General features: G+C 37.3%; 1 protein-coding gene across 2 annotated transcripts; it reads right to left on the bottom strand.

The window, feature by feature from the left end:
• Window positions 1-2,507: 2,507 nt before the first annotated feature.
• On the bottom strand, window positions 2,508-13,641 carry LOC110886075 (phosphatidylinositol 4-kinase alpha 1). Of its 2 annotated transcripts, none has more exons than XM_022133838.2 (24): window positions 12,209-13,641; window positions 11,422-11,763; window positions 11,176-11,337; window positions 10,879-11,046; window positions 10,618-10,776; window positions 10,226-10,353; window positions 9,827-10,124; window positions 9,576-9,744; window positions 9,263-9,480; window positions 8,994-9,152; window positions 8,172-8,912; window positions 6,979-7,553; window positions 6,455-6,617; window positions 5,630-5,766; window positions 5,389-5,542; window positions 5,036-5,302; window positions 4,847-4,924; window positions 4,381-4,428; window positions 4,128-4,300; window positions 3,824-4,019; window positions 3,610-3,750; window positions 3,306-3,514; window positions 3,073-3,234; window positions 2,508-2,981 (listed from the first exon to the last, which is right to left on the bottom strand). In XM_022133838.2, exons 1-24 carry the CDS (start codon window positions 12,974-12,976, stop codon window positions 2,723-2,725), a joined length of 5,874 nt encoding a protein of 1,957 aa, XP_021989530.1. In that variant the 5' UTR covers window positions 12,977-13,641; the 3' UTR covers window positions 2,508-2,722. The 2 variants fall into 2 exon arrangements, with proteins under 2 accessions (XP_021989530.1, XP_021989531.1); XM_022133839.2 differs by having other exon boundaries at window positions 5,630-5,763.
• Window positions 13,642-20,252: the final 6,611 nt, after the last annotated feature.

Below are 20,252 nucleotides of genomic sequence, written 5' to 3'. Positions count from 1 at the left end.
GACCAATTAGCGAGTGATAGGCAGCTGTTTGGCATGAATAAAAACAAAATTAAGTCAACAAAGTAAAATAAAACACTATCATGGTTTTGCCAAAGAAAAAAAAAACTATGGTAAGATTGCAATTTTTAGCAGAGGTAAAATCATAATTTTAAAATGGAGATAAAATAATATTTTGAACTGAGGGCAAAACTATTTTTTTTTATTTTGAAATGGGGGCAAAATCCTAAAATTTTAGCTGCGGATGAAACCGTAATTTTTAGCTGGGGGCAAAATCGTAATTTTAAACTGGGAACCAAATCGTAATTTGGCAGGACTCTAGCTCAGGGCAAAACCATTTTTTTATTTTTAACTGAGGGCAGAATTGTATTTTTAACTGAGGACAAAATCGTAAATTTAAGCAGGGGACAAAAGCAAAAATTTATTTTGAATCGAGGGCGAAATCGTAATTTTACAACTGGGATAAAATTGTAATTTGGCATCACCTATAAATAACTATTATATGAAAAAAAAGAGAAAAAAACAAAACAAAAGTCAAAAGCGGCCGCCAAAAGTGACCAACCACTTAACAAAACTATTCAATGACGCCATATCAACTTGTAAATGTATATGTTGAAAATGTAATAGGAGTCAAATATGCTGTCGTTCTAACCTCATAAATAGTGTTGTTTTTATTCGCATATAATATTTAATTTCTAGTAGTATTTTGATAAATAGACAAAAACATCTTTAATTTCTAGTAGTATTTTGATAAATAGACAAAAACATCTTTATAATATACATAAACAATCAATACAGGCATCCAAACAGTCTAACTCATATGTGGAAAAAGGAAGCACCTATGTCGACAGGGCCAGAAACGGACCCATCTGGTTCACACACTGTTTAAGAGTTTTGACTTTGGTTCAAGAAGAATATGCTTAGCCGACGCATTTGACAACGTTAAAAGATAATCAATCACAGCTTCACAAATTATATCCAAACGCATGGGTCGACTCACAGGAGTACTGGTGGCGGAGCTTGAACGAAAAATCAATGGAAGCTGGACTCTAAAAAGCCAAATCAGTAGGGGATAGACTTTTAAAAAATCCAGTATTTTACTTTACAAAAAAAAAAAATTCGGGAACTTTCGGTAAAACTAACACTACAAGCGAAAAAATCAGTGTGGGTCGGGGCACCCCTGGGCCACAAGAAAGCTACGCCCCTGATATGTAAACGAACCAAACGTTCATGAATTGTTCAGCGGAAAATTCGTTTGTTTAATTAAATAAATGAATGAACACAAACAAAAAGTTTTGTTCATTTAATTAAACGAACGAACGAATATGAACACGAGTTTTATTCATTCATTTATGTTCATTTATCTACGTTCTTGATGTTCGTTCGGTTATGTTTGTTCATTAGTGTTTGTTCGTTTAAATTTTAAATAAATGCATAAGTAGTCATATATTATCTACTTATACTAATTCATAACATGTGAAATGAATAGTGGCTTTGTCTTTTTCTTCCTTTCTTTTTTTCTATTTTTTTAAGTTTTAAATTTACTCAAGAGACTCAAAATAATATACATCTTCAACCACATAGTTTTATTTTCGTATATAACTTTCGTTCGTTAGTATTTTTTTTTATTTTACAAAAGCTAAATATGCAATATCATTTTTTTAACCGGATTGAACTGGCGCCCAACGAAAAACAGTGGTACCGTATTGGCACTATTAGAACAGTTAATGGTATTCGTTTACCGTGGTTTTCAATCGATATAAACCATGTGTCGACATACTTATGGACTTAATGCAACTTTATTTTTTAAGTGTTCTCTTTCGATTGCAATATTGAGTGTCGGTACTATATCGATACCATAATGAACCAGACCAATATCGATTAGATTCCTACCATTAACGTTATTTTTTCCACCGCGTCTACGATTCATGTAAAATCTATTAGAATTCGGGTCGCCTTCGCCGCGAAGTGCGGATGTAACCCGCTAGTTTATATAAATATAAATATAAAACTGGCTATCAAACTACTTATTATAAATTATAAATATTAATATTTAGTAATTTCTAATAATAAAAACTGGGCTTTCAAATTAAAAAAAATAAACTAGGTAATTGAGTTATATACATTTAAAGTTTTAAACCACTAATTTAGATGTGTTTTTGGATTATATGTGTTACACCCTGTTCGTTTATGTTCATAAATGTTAATTTATGTTCGTTTATGTTTGTTCAGTTATGTTCATTTGTGTCCGTTTACATTCATGAAAGGTTCATTTAGGTTTTATATAGGCGAACATGAACATACACAAACATACCCATTTTCTTAGTGAATGAAATAAACAAAAAAATGTCCGATTATATGTCCTTGTTCGTGTTTGGTTTTTATTAAATGAACGAATACGAACCCAACCAGTAAAGAACTTTAACGTGAGATTTAGTAAAATAAATTTTGGCCTGCCAATCATTGTGTAATTCTCAAATCATAATCCAAAATAAACTAAAGTCTCATAATTCAGCCAAATAAATGAGTTTACTAATTACAAATTACTAGTATCAAGATTCAAGGGTCAGTAGATCCAAATCCACATGAAGACTGACATAACTCACTGAACTTGTAACATACACTTTCTTCACCAAAAGAATTGATCTAACCAGGGTTATATGTCTAAAATACCCTTAAATAAAAATAGTAATAATTACAATAGTAATGATAATAACAGGAGGGTTTATTTTTCAATACCCTGTTGTAAATACTGAATTAAATCATAGCCAGCAGTAGTCCATTTGTTATAGGCATCAGCACATATATGGATCATGTGATTTGCTGCTTCTCTCTCACTCATCTCGGGACGAAATCTCTTTCTTAAATTACCAATTGGATCTCCTCTGCTAAAACATGGTAATCCACTTTCTACCATCAATAAAACTGTGTTTATAATCCCGTTCATATGCCGGCGAGCATTAAGGTACCCCTTAACACACAAACTGATACATAACCGTCTTAGTTATAACCTCGAATCATAACTGCTGATCTAAATAAAGTATAGTCAAAAGTCAAAACCTTGCAATGTCTTACCTTTCAAATAAATGCCACGTGTCACTTTTCATGGCACCAGATGGATCAAGTAACTGAGTCATTTCGTGACTCAGCTTGAAGTGAGCACTTTCAAACCGCATGTTCCCGCCAGGTGATATCTCGAAAATGAACCCAAAGTCAATGTGAACAAGCCTCCCCTCACTGCACCCACAATATATTCATCACTCAAAAGCATACAATTGTAGAATAACTTTTAAGCTAGTTGAGCGTACTTGTCGATTAAAAGATTTCCGTTATGTCTATCTTTTGGCTGAAGCAACAAGCTGGCAACAGCATAACCAGCACTGCTGACGATGAAATTCTCACGGGCAGTTTCAAAAGCCGGTGAACCAACCGGCCCAAAATCCTGTTGAAATATTTCGTACAGACCACCATCAGTTGTTTCACCCATCTGGCTTCTGCTGCGTGAATTTGGCACAACCTGTCAGCATACAAGTACAACCTTCATTAGCAAAATAGTGTAGAACTTAATGAAAATAAAGCTAAAATAGAAGCAATGTATAACAAACGGGTGACCTCAATTATTCCTCTTTCTGGGTCGGTTGGAAGCACTCCGTAGGGATATAAATAAAGACCGAGTCCAACTGCATCAAATATGTCTTTTAGAAGTGAAATTACTTGTAAAGCAAGCACGTCTTGTCTACAGTCGTCTCCAACCTGCATAAACAAGCTCATTTAACCTAACCATGTGATGTAAGTTCCGCTATGGAACAATGGTAATAATACTTACCTTGAAAATACAAGCTTGCGGTTTAATATCTTTGGGGTCCCCGTCTCGATCCGCCACATCAAACGTGATCATAATCGGTACCTTTGCTGCTGACTGCAAGGGAATTCCACTATTTACCTGAATACCCTTGACAAGTTTATTAGGAGCTGTAGGTAGATAAAGGTCATCCCCAGGCAACTGAATTTTTTCCAACTCTCTGTACCATATAAATAATAAAATTAATAAAAATGTTAATTTATTACTGACTATATATAGGGTCTATGACTCTACTCTATATTCAAATAACAGAAAGATGTTAAGATACCTCCTAATGCCATCTCTCCTCTCTTCTTTTGGAAGTGGATAAAGAACACCTGATATAGATGTAACTTTTTCAAAGAAATCAAATTCTCTGTGAAACACGTCACGGGCCTCGGGACCAAAACCATCGATAATGTGTTCTCTAACAACTGGCAGCAGAGCTAGAAACGCTTGAGTCTGAAGGGGACAAAATGGTAAATTGCTGATCATATAAATATTGTAAGTTACCAAATTAAGAATGGATAAAAAGGCATTACCTTTGCTGACACTGCTTCTTTACTTTGCTCTGGTTCACACGTCTCGCCCTGATATCAACAAAAACAACTCAAATTCGAAATTGCCTTACAAAAGTAAAATGACTAATACAGCCAATGAGGTGGTGGTGGAGTGGTAAGGGAGAGACTTGGTGTTCTAAGGAAGCCAGGTTCGGTTCCTGCCCTCCCCATTATTTTCTGCGGCACCTGGTGATGATGGGAGACTAGGCGAATAGGTGGAGATCGCTAGTTCGATCCTTGAACTGAGCGGGTTTTACCTCACCGCACTGTCGTGCCTTCGGGCGAGTGTTCACGGGCTTCGGCCCTAGGTGAGGGTTTTCCCCGGTTCGGAGGTGAGTGTATCCCAATGTGGTGAATTTCGCCAGTTGCCAATTTGGAGGACTCGTTGGCCGTTCAAAAAAAAAAAGACTAATACATTTAAAACCAGAAAAAGAATATGATGGATGACCTGTAACTGCCAGATGAGAATATGGGCAAACACGTCACTCCTTTGAGTAGCTCTAAGCAAGTACCCTTCAATCAACATCTGCAAATTCAGGCAATAGTCATTTATGTAGAATTGTGTGCTAAACAAGAAACAAAGAGGCATAGTCATGCAGTCAATGAGTCAAATGTCACTTTGATCAACTATACCCACCTCATCATCATACCGCAAAGCTTGAATGAGTTGGGGCATGAAAAAGGTTACTTTGGAGGGAGGGTAAGACTCCAATACCCGTAAAGCATAAGCCATCACACGCGGGTGACCCTTGTATGCTGGAGTGAAAAACTCTATAGCTTGTGTAATTGAACAAGCAGCCCAATATGGCAATTGTTGCAAAAGGGGAGAATTTTCATCAACTGCCTTAGGGGTAACAAAATATGGTAGAGCTTCAGGTATGTTACGGATCTCCAAGATATGCGTCTGTAACAGAAATAAAAAAAAAAGTTACTATAATATAAATATATAATTATATACTAAATATTAACAGACATATGTGAGTATGTGACCTGAACCAACTGTGTAATTTCTGCCTTTATATTAGGATTCGCTGGAAATCTAGCACCTAAAGAGAAAGCAATCCGAGGATCAACAGCGAACGCAGTTCTTGTATACTCAACCCATTTCTCCGAGCCAATTCTTGACCGAGAATTCGTGCTCTCTCTACAATCGATGATAACAAGTAGTAAAATATTAATAAAAATATTTGATATAATAAAACTATACAGAAACTGATGTTGGTGAATTTACTTGGAGCTAACAGGTTGTGCCCAAACTTCAAGCCTATCAGCTTCATGCTGGCATAACATTAAAAGTAACTGTTTCCGCTTCTCTCGATCAATCGCGTAATTCTCCATCAGTCCCCATACAGGGTGACAATGATCCTTCTAGGATTAGTAGATTATTAGTAAAACCAATAACAATTACTGTAAGCAAAATGTCACTATCTTATAGGTGTGTGCAAATGATGGTTCGGTTCGGTTTTCACCTTTAACCAAAACCGTAACCGCTAGCTTTGGTTATGGAATTTCCTTAGCCATAACCATAACCGAACTTCGGTTTGGGTAATCAGTTATGAGACTTGGCTATTGTTCGGTTTCGGTTAATTAACCAATCTAAGTTTGAACTAAAATTTAAACTAAATGAGCATATTAGACAATTATTGTCTCAGTTACAATTGTTTTTATAAATAAAAAGAGACATACAAAAACATACACATGCATAAAATGAGTCAAATTTTATATAATAATTATATTTTAAACATTTCAAAACTAATTATATAACATAAAAAGCTTCCGTGTATGTTTTTATGTATGTAGTGTTTGATTCCTTGAACATGTATATTTTAAATATAGATATATTTTAAAAGTATGTCTTAATTCATTCTGGTTCGGTTCGGTTCGGATCGGTTAACGTTTGGTTATGGGACACCTTTACCATTAACCATAACCGACTTATCGGTTAATCAAATAGCATTATCCATAACCGCCGGCTAATATCGGTTAGCAGTTAATTTGATTCAGTTATCGGTTAATTCCGGTTAACGTTAAGGTTTGCTCACCCCTAGTATCTTACCATATCAATCAAAGAGTTTCCATGTTCCCCAATTCTTGTATCGTATTGCTGATTAAGGAGAAACTGGACAAATGAAGACAAGGATTGAGCTTCACTATGTGCAAAATTCCCATGATCAGATTCAAACCATTCGGGTTCATGCGCAAACCAGCCTAATGAAGCCCTGCAGTATTCCAGAGAAGTCAAAATCACCAGTTAATATGAAAAAGTTTATTAAAAGATATTAGAGTAAAATGCCATTTTCGTCCCTGAGGTTTGGCCACTCAAGACCACCCATTAACCTAGCCTTAAGTTAGTATTCAAATCCCTTTTTAAACACCTTGTGTGACTTATAGATAAAAGTTAATTTTTCGGAGATGTAATCATAGTGACTTTCGTCCAAAGGTTTTTTTCCGCATCTGGATCCAAAAGGTTTGAACTCTTGCCTTTGGACGAAACTCGCAAAACTGGCCAAACCTCAGGGACGAAAATGGCATTTTACTCAAAAGTTTATAATAAAAAAGTTGAATTTAATATTTTAATACCGATAAATCCCGTCTTCCAGAAGCTGAAGTCCCATTCTAACTTTTTGTAACCTCCCGCGATATTTGCATGAGCAGAATTTAAGTCCAAACAGCATGACTGTGAAAAAAGTACCAGCAGCGGCCGGGTGCCGTGAAAATTTCCACGGAAGTTTTGTAGTCGCCTGTAACATCCTACCAAGAAGCAACAGTTGTACTATGCTATCATGTTGTACAACCTCAAAACGATCAATGAAAAACCCAATCCATAACTTATGTGCTTGAATTTGTTGGACAGGATCCGTTTCAGGGGGTGATTGTGGTTCACCGGGTGAGAGGTGGGGCCTTAACTTGGCAGCGGGTCCGGAATACCTCACGTCAGATGCAAATAGACCACGTTTTGTATCAATGGTCCATAACCATGCATCAACAAGCTCTGCAAGGACTACGGGGCCCAGTTGAGGTGCAGCTGAAACTAACCATGTCCAGATGAATATACCGGTTTCCATTGCATCGATTGTAGAAATGTAAGCAGGACACCAGCAAAGAAGACGCAAAAGTTGGGAAAAGCTCTCTACATTCGTTTTTGAATCTGAATCCTGAAAATTTTCATCCCATGAATTCTTCAGCAAATGATGGGTCGGTTTGGGTTGTGATTTATCTCAAATCGGTCGCAACATGCAACCTCGTAAGTTTTTTTACTCATAACTAATCTATGAAAATTAAAATAGTAAAGTACACGGATGGTCCCTGTGGTTAACCAAAATTTTGGATTTAGTCCCCAGCTTTTTTAAAGTACATGGATGGCCCTTGTAGTTTGCACTTTCCGTATTTAGTCCCCAACTTTTGCCAAAAGTACATGGATGGTCCCTGTGGTATGCACTTTGTAACGCATTTAATAACTAGACGTTGGGGACTAAATGTGTTACAAAGTGCAAATCACAGGGACCATCCGTATACTTTAAAAGAACTACGGACTAAATCCAGAATTTTGGTTAACCATAGGGACCATCTGTGTACTTTACTCAAACTAAAAATGGACAAAAAAGGTGGTTGCGGTCAACCCAGCCTGTTTCAACCTATACGCCTATGCTAAAAATGGCATGTTACAACCCGAACCCATTTCGACTTTGGACCCGTAACCCAAACCACCAGACCCACCCATCTTACCACCGCTAAATATCACACTGAATTCCAGAATTTGCTTGAATATTTACCAGAGTTGATAGAACCAGTGCAGCTGCCTGAGAACAAGTTTCTCTAAACGAGGATTTATCCACATCACCACCCTTCTCTGCAGTGATAACAAACTTTTGAATAAGACGAACAAACTTATTAAGTAATATCGAACCAAAAGACTCTTTTTTGGGCTGTGGTGGTTGAGGAAAAGCTCCAGATATCAATCTTGAAAAACTACTCTGGGCCGGGCCAGAGCCCGAGCCCGGTCCAGGAGATGATGAACCTTCAATATCATCATCTGCTTTCTCCATATTCTCATACAATCTTGTCATTCCAGCGATTTCTCCAGAATGATTACACTTCACTGTTGCACTAACAATAGCTGTGCTAAGAACTTCAAGATTAAACGCCTCCGTTAACTTCAGATTCCCACCTGATGATGCAGCTGCTGCAGCCATAACTGCGGGTATATTTGCGGTTTTTGTACCGCTCCAGCAATCGCTTTTCCCCGGCCCGATCCGTATTTCCGATAAAAGTGAAACGACGTCGGTTGTAGGCTGGGCCCGTTGCCACATGTTTGCTTTACAAAGTTTTTCCTGAAGAAGGCCCTGGCTGGTGCATGGTGCATGTGAAAGTGAAATAATAATCCATTCGCGCACGATTTTTTGGTATAAGGATCGAACAGAGGATATCCAAGCGGGATCACTAACAATAGCTGAAGGCGGGTCATTTTGCACAGAGAATAGAAGATTATCCAGACAACATGAATTCCACAAGATCTGGAATTGTTTGTTACACACATAGTGAAAATAGTGTTTCTGTTTATTTAGATTTAAAGCCAAGTATTATACTATTTTTACCTGTGGAAAACTATCCCGAAGTTGAGATAAGAGTTTAACGGAGACTTCTCGAACATGTTCATCTCTTTGAGACAAACTCTTTATGAGAAAACATGCGTGAACACCAAGTGTCGATTCTCTAACATCCAACGGATACCCTGTTTCATATACTTGATCCTCCTGCACCCATATCATCAACGCACAATGAAGAGTGTCTTCACAGACAAGTAATCTAACAGTAATTCTCAACAACCAGAATACCAAAAAAAAAAAAAAAAAAAAAACATTACCAGCCATGACAATGCTGTCTCAAAAGCACGGTGAACAACAGCCATTAAGCATTGAAAAACAGCAGGCACGAGATTTGGACTTTTTAAATACTCAAAAGCGCAGCTGAATGCACTCCTAGAAGCCGTAGAATTGGGGCTGCAATTAAGGAGCCCGCCATTGCTGCTGAACCTTATGATTTCCAAAAACGCAACTGCAAGAAGATAAGTTGCCTTCACTCCTGAAAAAATTGAGCAACGAATTACACAATCTTTCACAAACACTTCGTACTTGCAAGCAAGACAAAGAAAATAAGTAATAATATCTAGTATATACCTGAAATTGTGCTCATAGTCCAAACCTCAACACGCCCTCCTAAAGCAGCGGAAAGCGCTGCTCTTTGGCTTGCAGCCGCTTTTTCGTTTCCACTTCCTCTACGACTACCGGGATTATGAAGTGCGTTAAGTTCTAGCTCATCTTCAAGCCATTTTACAGAGCTAACAACCTAACCAAAACAGAACCGGTGAATAAATAAAAACTGAATCTATAGTGACAACATTTACTGATTCCAGTTAATGACAACTTACGAGGGGTGGGGTCCCTTGAGAGATACGCTTTACAGCAGAACACCAGTGAGGACTCCACATGTACGGTCCATTCACAGCTTGAATAGAAATTGCAGTTGTACTTCCTGCGCTGCTGGATGTTGTAGAATGTGACTTCGAAGATTCCACCACTGGAGGTGCTAAACCGAAAAGAGCAATGTAGAACCATAGATTTCGAAATAACTTTTGAAGTGAAGGTTCAACGTCCACCGTTGGGTCAAAATCGGAACATATTTCAGCTACAGCTGGAAGTAAAGGCCCCAAGAAATCAGCTCCACAGCTGCACATTGCCAATAAAAAAGCAAGTAAATAAACGCTTTATGCTAACATCATAACGATACAATAAAACAACTCATACATAAAGTCATAAACAACTTATACCTTCCACTTTTGGACTCAGCAGCCAAGCCTACATCTGAGCATAATGATAATAGGCGTTGACGATAGTCGACTCGTAGTTGGGCATTTTTAAGGTCTCTAGCTATCAATTCAAACCCTGCAGGAAGAGTCTAGAATTTAACCGAACTAGTGAGCATCTATCGAAGATAATGTTTATTTACTACAAGTTTATTTTTGGTTTAACAGATTGATTTTATCATTTTAGTAAAACGATTTAACCACCAACTTAAATAAGTAAATAAGTTAATCCCTCATCCCCAGAAAAAGAAGTCAACATTTGACTAGCAAGAGTCAAACTTGAACTCTCTATTTAAACCGATGACAACTGTTGTAAATTTAAAAGGAGAATAATGATAAAATGACGAGATACATACCTCAAGGCGTTCTGAATTGGCATCTTCTGGCAAAGTATTGCTTTCTGCAGATGCAATGGTAGAAAGTTTGCTCAAGTAACTCCTCATCATTAGCACAACAACTTCACGATACGACTTCTCAAACCCTAAGCTTGCCATGCGAGAAACAGCATCAAGAATCTGCAGTAACCCAACAAACAAAAATTGAGAACGCCTCTAGATTTTCAAGAAATGAGTTGCTGTCAAGATATGAAACCTATAATACTTGAGATGATGTCATACCCGAAGGCGTAACAAGCCAGGTGTTGAAGCATCACCTTCCTCTAGATTTTCAATAAATAATGGCAATATTGTGTCAACCACTTCAGCTTTATTAACTTGTACATTTATCTGTGCAAGCAACCGGATGACATTGAGCTGTACAACAGGAACAGCCTTCTCTTTAGCATCCTGATACAACAAAATAAAAATGGTCATTAGATATATGTTTCAACAAAACTGGAAAGTAAAGTCTAGTATGCGCACTGCGCTATCATTTATATAACCACGAGACCGTCATTTGTTCAAAAAACAACCAACCTTTTCCTCATAATCATTTTGTTCACGAATACTTGTAGCCAATCCCATGATAAATGTATCCACCGGTGTCCGGTCTTTGGTCCATCCGTATTCGATTATCTCACAGCTCGTCTTTAAGACACTATCAAACATAGCTCCCTGGTTATTTCCGCTACTCTCTGCCTACTCAAAGAAATATAATGCAAATAAACAACTAATTAAACATCAAAGAAATATGCAAACAACAATATGCCAATAAATAGTAACCTGAGCACATGTAAGTAGCACAAGCTGTTTGAAACGAATAAGCAAAACCCTTAGTAGATGACCTCCACGAGTAAAAGCAATTTTGGAGATACCATCAAGCAATGAATTGAAAAGATCTTCACATGTTCGCAATCTACGCCACACAGAGTATAGACAAGCTTCAGCTGCTTCTACTAGCAAAGCAAGAGCCCCATGCAACAATTTCTTTGATGATTTACCATCTAAATCAAGGGACACGTGACTTTTAACTTTTAATTTAGCAGCAGCCTTGTAAACAGAAAGCTTCAAATTGATTCTAGCTTTCAGTGATGCTCCCTGCTCTGTCCAGTCATATTTCCTTATCTGCCAAAAATCATCCGTTCATAACTTCATATACTCTCTTTTATTTCGCATTTTGTTTATATGAAGACAATATATGAATCGTGTTTGTCAATTGCTAAGAAGAGTTGTTCAAGATACAACACCCCATTAGTGCACCCCAATTTTATTTGTTTATTTTTTTGCTAAATTCTTTGTTTAATGTTTATATTAACCTTTTAGGTCAATTTATGCGTCAATCTGTGTTTGTTTTAGTTATTTTGTCTATAATTTTCATTTATTTGTTACTTAACCCAACCCATTCAGCCTGTCCATATTTAGCCCCCCATACCCAAAATTCTTATATCCGCCACTGGTCATACGGGCCATATACGTTTGTCAATCACATAAATCATTTTCTCCATGCCATACAGCCCGTGTGACACGCTAGTGATGTCTGAACACTGTGTCATAGCCTAAGTCATTATACCTTGAGGAAAGAAGTCATTATCCGCAGCTGTTCCTTCGCAATAAGCCGTACACGTTCCAAAAGACCGGGATCAATCTGAACTTTATCAAGAACCCGTTCAATCAACTTAAACGCAATCTCTTGCTTCTCCAACATCTCCATAGCCTCCTCTTTAAAATTCGGAACACCCTTATTATCTCCACCACTTGGAGTACTCGACCCATCAACACCAACATTCCCACTCGAACCACTCGGACAACTCCCCAAATACGAATCAAGCAACCGCGTAACCAACTTATTCGCATCCGCAGGAATAATCTGCGGAAAACTCTCCGCCATCGCTGCCAAAAACGCCCTAGAAATCCCTAACTCATTACTCCCATCATCAAGAGCAGCAAACACAATCCCCCCCATGAATCCCGCAACATCTGTACTAAAATCCTGATACAACTCACCCGCTTTAACAACATAACCTAAAAACTCATTATAAAACGAACCAATCGATGAAACAGCAAACGCTTTCGGCCAAAACGATTGACCAAACGACGACGGAATGGAACGAATAAACTCCAAAACCGTGTTTCTAGGGCTGACGTCATCGTAATTAGGACATTGAGATATGAATCTGGCCGTTGCGAGAACCGCGTTGAGTTGAGAGCGTGAAACCCTAGGGGAACCGGATAGTAATGATTCTGGTTGAGGACATCGTTTGCAGATCCATGCGATTTTGGATGAATTTGGAGTTGGATTGTTTGAAATGAGATCGCAGAGCTGTGTTAATGCCTCCATTGTTGACGATTGATCAGATTAGGTTATGAATGAGATTGATTGAAGGTGTGTTGTGCATTGAAGATGATTACGTGAATGTTGTTGCATTTGCATGCAGAAGGTTTGTTTGTGTTGTGGATTGTTGAAAGTTGAAACCCTAGATGTTTCCCCAAATTTCTATGGTTTGAATGTTTGGTGCAAATTGTGGCTCTCTGTTTCTCCTTTTTTGTAGCCTTTGTGAAAACCGTCACCACCCTTTGCTGCCGCCACGAAAACACGACGATTTTCCCGTTAAACTTTTGAATTGTATTCTAACTATAATATGATATTATAATCTTTCTTTTTTCCTAAGCTCTCATGTCTGTCTACTCATGTCTTATAAAACTGTTAAAACTGAAATTTATAAATAAAAATTTAAGAAATTACGTATGTTTGGTAGCCAGTACTCTCGTATACGGTATATATGTCATTTATATGCGAGTATTGTGTTGATTAGGGGCGGATAGAGAGCTTGGGTTTTAGGGGCAGCCAAAGAGAAAGAGATAAGCAGTTTGAGTAAAAGTTTCTTTTTCGACGATGACTCTGCAAGTAAGGACCGTTTTGTTAACTATTATACGAAGAAGAAGCATAAATGAGGCATTATTTTAATTTGATTTCTAGTGCGTATAGTGACACAAAAGCAAGAGATGGTACAATGTAGCATTGGATTTGGTGAGTTAATATTTTGTATTTCTTGTATTGGTTTACTAGTATAATAACTCTTAGACCATGTGTAGTGGTGATACACTATAATGCCCCCACCATGGGGCGTTTTGCGCCATGTGGCGTCCTAGTCAGCAAGGGGGCATTATAGAAAAAGAGGTGTAGTGGGGATAATGCCCAAATAATGCCCCTTCCAATTATTAAAAAAAAAAAAAAAAAAAAGAAAAAGCAACATTAATCCTATTGGCTAGTCAAACTAACACCCTGCCACCATTGGTCCATTTCCCTGCCAACATTAAGCATCCGGCGTTTTCAACATCACGCCAAGGGTGCCTTTTTCAAATTTTTTTTTATTATAACGCCCCATGTAATGGAGGGGTGGGCGTTTTCGGGCGTTATTTTTGAAATTTTTTTAAAAAAAACGCCCCACTACACATGGTCTTAGGCACAAACACGTTTATGACATTCATGAAGGTAGCAAGCTGGTACATTGTACCATCTCTTACAAATCTAAATCTGTGTTACATTGTACCATCGCTTGCTACCTTCATGAATGTGTTTATCAAAAAAGTTCACATCTTACAGCAAAGAACTCTTAGGCACAAACACGTTTATGACATCCGCTATCCCAAATCATTTCACAAAAATGGAACATGAAACTTCTGAATAAACACACATTCATGAAGGTAGCAAGCTTTTATGATTATTGTGTCATCTTTTACGATCAATGTTTTAGGAGTATCTTTTGAATTTTATAAACATATTGGAATACTATTTGTCAAGCGAATAAATTACCTTACAACAAGCTCATATCTTTTGTTGAAAGTGTTCAAGTTGGAAACACAAATATCATCTAGGTAGTGTTTATGATCTGCTTAGATAATCGCATTACCAAGCTAATTGTAACTTGTGATATATAGATTAACAGAGAATCACAAGTACCAAAATCACCTCAAATGCTCACACAGGCATTTCATCAGCATGTGACATGCACGTATTAGATCCGTTGTACCAGGATCAACTTTTAAATCATTTCATCTCCAAAACACATGTTTTAACAATAACCTTCATCCAAATCATCATTCCAGTGCGAATAAATACAAGTTTTGCAAGAATCAGGCTAAAAAGCAAAATTGGAAGTCTAAAATAACGTACCTACAGACTGTTTAACTTGGATTTTGAATACAGAGATGCAGAGATAAAAGTGAAATCATAAGGTGATAAAATAGAGACACGAAGTTGAATCTTAGGCCTCCATTGCAGCCATCGTGGGCGGGTAATTTTAAGATAAATTCAGAAAATAAGTCTCTTTTCAGGGGCAGTTAAATGATTGTGGGCGATGGAGGAGGGGAGAGATGGGGCCGGTGGAGATGAAGAGTAGATGTGAAGCACGTGTTGAAGAAAGTGATTGAACGATTCTTTTTCTGGGTTTCCATTACCAATTAATTGAAAGTAAGGTGAAGAAGGCAAGAGTTGGAATAAAATTGTGGAGAGCACCAAATTTTGTCTTTGCCATTTCATATGCCATGTTAAAAAGCCAATGAAATTACGTTAGTGCTCATCCAGTTACCTTAATGTAGAATTAGTAGGAATATCTGTGCGTTGTTGCGAGTACTTTAGTTTTTTTGGGGCATGTAGTTTTTGGCTTGATCGTTGGAAGCTAGGTTTTAAAAAAACTCTTCTAGCACTAAACACAAACCTAAAAACATATCGCATTAACCATACCCTCACCACCACCATGGGTCTTTCACATAATCACATGCATACTATTTAAAAAATAATAGATGGCATTCCACACACACGTGGCTTAATTAGGATTTGAACACATGATGTCATAATCTTAGTAACATAACAAATAATACCATTGTAGCTAGTGTGCGAATGATATAGAACTAATGCCAACAATAAAGGACTTATAACAACCTATACTCCTACATGTATTTAAGAAGCTTGACTAAGATCTTTAAAAAACGAAATGAAACGACATAATCCGAAGACCATAAAAGGTAGTGTTCGTTTATGCGTGTCCTTCTAACAACACACGAGAAATAGTTATCTACTTCCAAGTCTAGAACATTCCATGATACAAGTCATTATACATTTATAATGGAAGAATTAAACATGATCATATACCAAGAATTGTGTAATGTGCAAAAGATACTATCATGTGCAAATACTAAAAACTAAGCTAACAAAGAAAAAGTCTGAATTGAAAGAACCTCCTAACCATTTATTATAAGAAAAGATTGTTTATGTATAATTCAGGTTTAGTGTTTATAGTTAACACATTAAATGCACAACAAAAATCATTTTGTATGAAACAAACAAATATGACCAAACCTCATGGACGATTTAGGCATTTTACTAAAAAAATATATACACTAGTAGATGTTAACGAAAATTATCGTGACCCTCTAATCAAATGATTCTAGTTCCCCCACTCAGGAGAGGGATATGGTTATGTGGTTGGTTTGAAATGGGCCTTTATTAGAGATATTGGATTTAGATAACCCCAATTTTTACCAATTGACCGGTAGCACTCTTAATTTTCGATTTGTACCACACCATTCCCAACTTTCAACTTATTGGCCGATAGCACTTCCAAACTAACCCAACACTAACCCAGTCTGCTAACATCAGTTGCACATCACCAAACTAGTGCCACATCAGCAGCCACATCATGAAAAAGCCAAGTTAGATGTTACGCCAGCTGCCACGTCATTAAAAAAGCCATGTCAGATGTCACGCCGGCAATAATTCCACGTCAACACACAAGTGCCACATCAACAAAAAAAAACTAACTGGTTAGGGTTCAGTTAGTTTGGGAGTGCTATCGGTCAATAAGTTGAAAGTTGGGAGTAGTGTGATACAAATCAAAAGTTAGGAGTACTATCTGCCAACTGGTGAAAATTGGGGTTATTTAATTCCAACATACTTTTTTTAATGTGTTAATAAGAGTAGGTTAGATATAAATTGAGAGATGGATAGAGATTTTGTGTAAAATAAATGGTTGAATGTGGTATGTATATCTAGTGTTTAAACTTGAATTGTTTTATAGGGACACAAATCAATTTTTATGGCATTATAGTCTTGGAGCACGGTAACCGTCGATTTGGCGCTCTTAATTTTTGCTTGCCCTCAGGGTGGTCTTCTCGTTAACCCCGCCAAGCCTTGTCTAACTCCCCGCCTCCACTCCACCCACCTTAAAAAACATACTACAAAAAATCGAAAGTGCATAATTTGATCTATGAAATAATATATGTCTTTTTATACATATTGGCTTAAAAATTTGCATGACTTCATAGATCTTCTTTATTGCTTGGTAAGTAAAGTAAGGGTGGTTAGATGGTCTATTGTCGAACACTCTAATGCTAGTTTAGGGTTTCAAAATTTACTAAATGATATTTAAATTGTCAACCTTCTCATGCCACCGAACAATCCGAAACTTAATTATTATGATTATTAAGATAACTTAATGCAATAACCTCTATGTTTACATGAGTAAGCATGCCTAGCATGAAAATATTCATAATTGAATCTAACCATAAACCATACGTTATACCTACAACAGTCTAAGAACCACTCTCTTCCATTCAACATCGGTGTGCCGTTATCTACACCATTATCCATCCACATCAACCTCCTTCCCTTTCCACCTCATTTTCTTCTTTGTCCAATATTTTACGTGGGGAATGGTTCACGCATAGTAACCCTTTTCCACCATTCTTCATACAACATCATCATTTTTATACCCATGCATGATCTAATGGTTGTGCTAAACATACACTCTCTTCATTCTTTCTATTTGTTGCATTGTATATTCAATTTGTTACATTAGTGTTCTATTTTTTTTTACACAAAAAGAGAAAAAAAACCTCTTTGCTCGATGTTGTCAAAGGTAGGATGAAATTTAGAGGATATACATTTAGTCAACCTTATAATTATCTTATAATTATAAAAGAGAAACTTTACTAAATCAACTAGTATCTTTTTTTCCTTGTCAAATAATTGATCTTATATTATGTATATGAGAGGGTTTTTTTTAAATAGGTGTCATAGAAAAATGATATTTTTATCTTTTATTATTGAACAATACAGAGATGATCAAATAGGAAGTATAGTTTGGGTAGAAAGAAAAGAGATTGTGACATTGTTAGGATCTGAGTTTGGATTGATTGTGATTTGTGTTTGAATTTAGATGAACAAATTAAAGAGTAGTGCAGCGGAATTTAAATGGAAGCAAACTTTTCACAATCAAACAGAAGAAATGCTTTCAATCATACATTTTCATCACTGAATCAAATGATTAAATTTAACTTTAAACTCCGATTACAATGTATGTATGATATGCAAACTCCCCCTCAGCCCGAGCTCAGTGTTTGTTCGTGCAGAAAGAAGATGGTGAAAGAGCTAGAAAGAACAGTACAGAATACTGTTCTATTTATAGGCACTTGCAAACCACTGAGCATCTAAGCTGACGTCACCATGAAAGTGACATCTAACAACCTAACAAACTCTATCTACTGATCTATACAACTACTGCTTTGCTAACTACTGATATTGCATTACATGAGATGAATAAAACTGCTGCTGCATCATTCTACTGCTGTGAACTCAGCAGTACTTGTCATGATCAGCAGTGCTTGAATCATGGCAGTAGATTGAGCAGCAGAGCTTTAGTTCTTCAGTCAGACTTTGACTTGATCAGCAGTTGTAGGTCAGCAGTTTGCATGATCAGCAGATAGGAGGTCAGCAGATGTTGAAACCACTTTCAAGGGGAGGGACTTGCAATCAAACATCTGTTTATTCTGGATCCACTGCTCTGATCCAGTTTTGGCTTTCATTATCTGTTCCTCTGGTAGGGTTCAATCCCAACAATTTCCCCCTGGAACAGATAATGCCAAAACTCTTCATTATTGTAGATCTTTATTGCCTCAACAACAGTTCCCTTATTTGCCCTTTGAATTGCAATTCAAAAGTTAAGGCATCTGTATCATCATCATCCCTGCTAAGTGGAAGATCAAGGAGATCCTGCAAATCTTCAAGACTCAGGCCAAGAGCTTGTTCCCTTGTTAGTTTCTTCACTTCACCATCAGACCTGAACACAGTCAATACGTGGGTCTGTTTATCAGTTTTCCACTTTAGTACTTTTGAGCCTGATGGGTTTCTTGGGAGATTTTTATTTGTTGAGGAGTTTGGTGATGTTAGCCTATTCATGACTGGTTGAGCAGTACTTGCAGATTGGTCCAACTCAAGAGCTTCTTTAATCATTTTTTGTATGCCTTCTTTCACAAGGTCATCTCCAGCAATTAACTCTTGAATTGTTTCAGCATCCAACTGTTTTTAACTCCTTCTTTTATAGATGGCAGCACCAGTAGGAGCAGTGGTTCTTTTAACTTGCAGCTTTGGTGGCCTTTTTGAGACCTCTGCTTTGGAGTAGTTAGGCTTTTGTGGAGCTGTAGGATCTTTCTTCCTAAGTTCCTCCAACCTTTTATAGGTGGCCCTGACCCTAGCTTCTCCCCACTTTGACACAGAGTTCTTTGACCCATATTCAGCAATTATCAGCTCCTCTTTCATTCTCTTCAACTCTAAGGCTTTGTCAGCTTCAACCTGTTTGAATTTTTCAGGGGGAGACTGTTGGATATTATCTTTGATCATTTCATGAATCCTGGCTACTTCCTTTTCAAGCTCAGGAATGGACCAGTTTTTGTACATGTGTTTCTCCCCCTTGTATTTCTTGTAGGTCATGATGTTTTCAATGTAGTCTTTTCTTAGGGACTCATCTGCCCTTTCTGAAATTTGTTGACTAACATTTTTGGCAAATTGTTCCATTGATCTGACCTGTGTAAGAAGAAACTGATAGTTTTGCTGAAATTCCCTATCAGATTTCCCTTGTTTGTTTTTGTTAGCGATATCCTCTGCTTGCTTGGCTTTGATTTCCAAATATTCTTCAATGTTGTTTGGCCTGGGATATCCTCTAACTGAAGGCAAGCTCCTTTTGGCAGGGTTGTCCTCATAGTAGAAAGATTTGATTTCATCTCTAACTGCTATGAGTTCTAAAGGAAACACAACACCTGCAGGAGATAATGGCTTTTGAATTTGAGTTGAAGAGAGAGGAATGGGTTTTGAAACTGTGACAAGTGCTTGGGATTTTGAAGCTGTTGGTGGTGGTGATGGAGAATCATCATCTGATATAATAACCCTTCTCCTTTTTATTTTAGGAGAGGCAGATGATGTTTTGGATGGAACAATGGAGGTGGTTTGTGACTGACTAACAGTTGTTGAAACAACTGGTGTTTCAACCACTGTTGTCATTACAACAGATGTTTTAACATCTGCTGTCTTCTGCTTTAAGGCAGGAACTGATGGTGGAGACATTGTTGTTTTTGGTGGTGGTAAGGCAGTGGTAGTGGTGTGTGTTAAAGTGGGAGCAGTTGTTGTAACAACTGAGGTACCAGCAGATGTTGATACAACAGAAGTTTCAGCAATTGTTTGGATGGAGGTTTGATGTTGGTGGCTTTTGGATGGTGGTTTTGGAGTATGCTTTGGAAGACTGGATGGTGTGGATTTGGGTTTCCTTACTTTTCTAGTAAGA

Source organism: Helianthus annuus, chromosome 10 (genome assembly GCF_002127325.2).
Source record: "Helianthus annuus cultivar XRQ/B chromosome 10, HanXRQr2.0-SUNRISE, whole genome shotgun sequence".
Taxonomy (NCBI): Eukaryota; Viridiplantae; Streptophyta; class Magnoliopsida; order Asterales; family Asteraceae; genus Helianthus; species Helianthus annuus.
The sequence above is the reverse complement of the archived record's forward strand: the minus strand, read 5'-3'. Positions and strand labels throughout refer to the sequence as shown.

Bases quoted from the DNA above. Each gene is read 5' to 3' on its own strand.
- LOC110886075 (XM_022133838.2), bottom strand. From the start codon at position 12,976: ATGGAGGCATTAACACAGCTCTGCGATCTCATTTCAAACAATCCAACT. The intron at 11,338-11,421 runs GTTACTATTTAT...TTCTTTGAGTAG, and splicing joins TGCTACTTACATGTGCTCAG to GCAGAGAGTAGCGGAAATAA. The intron at 4,925-5,035 runs GTGGGTATAGTT...CTGAATTTGCAG, and splicing joins CTTTGCGGTATGATGATGAG to ATGTTGATTGAAGGGTACTT.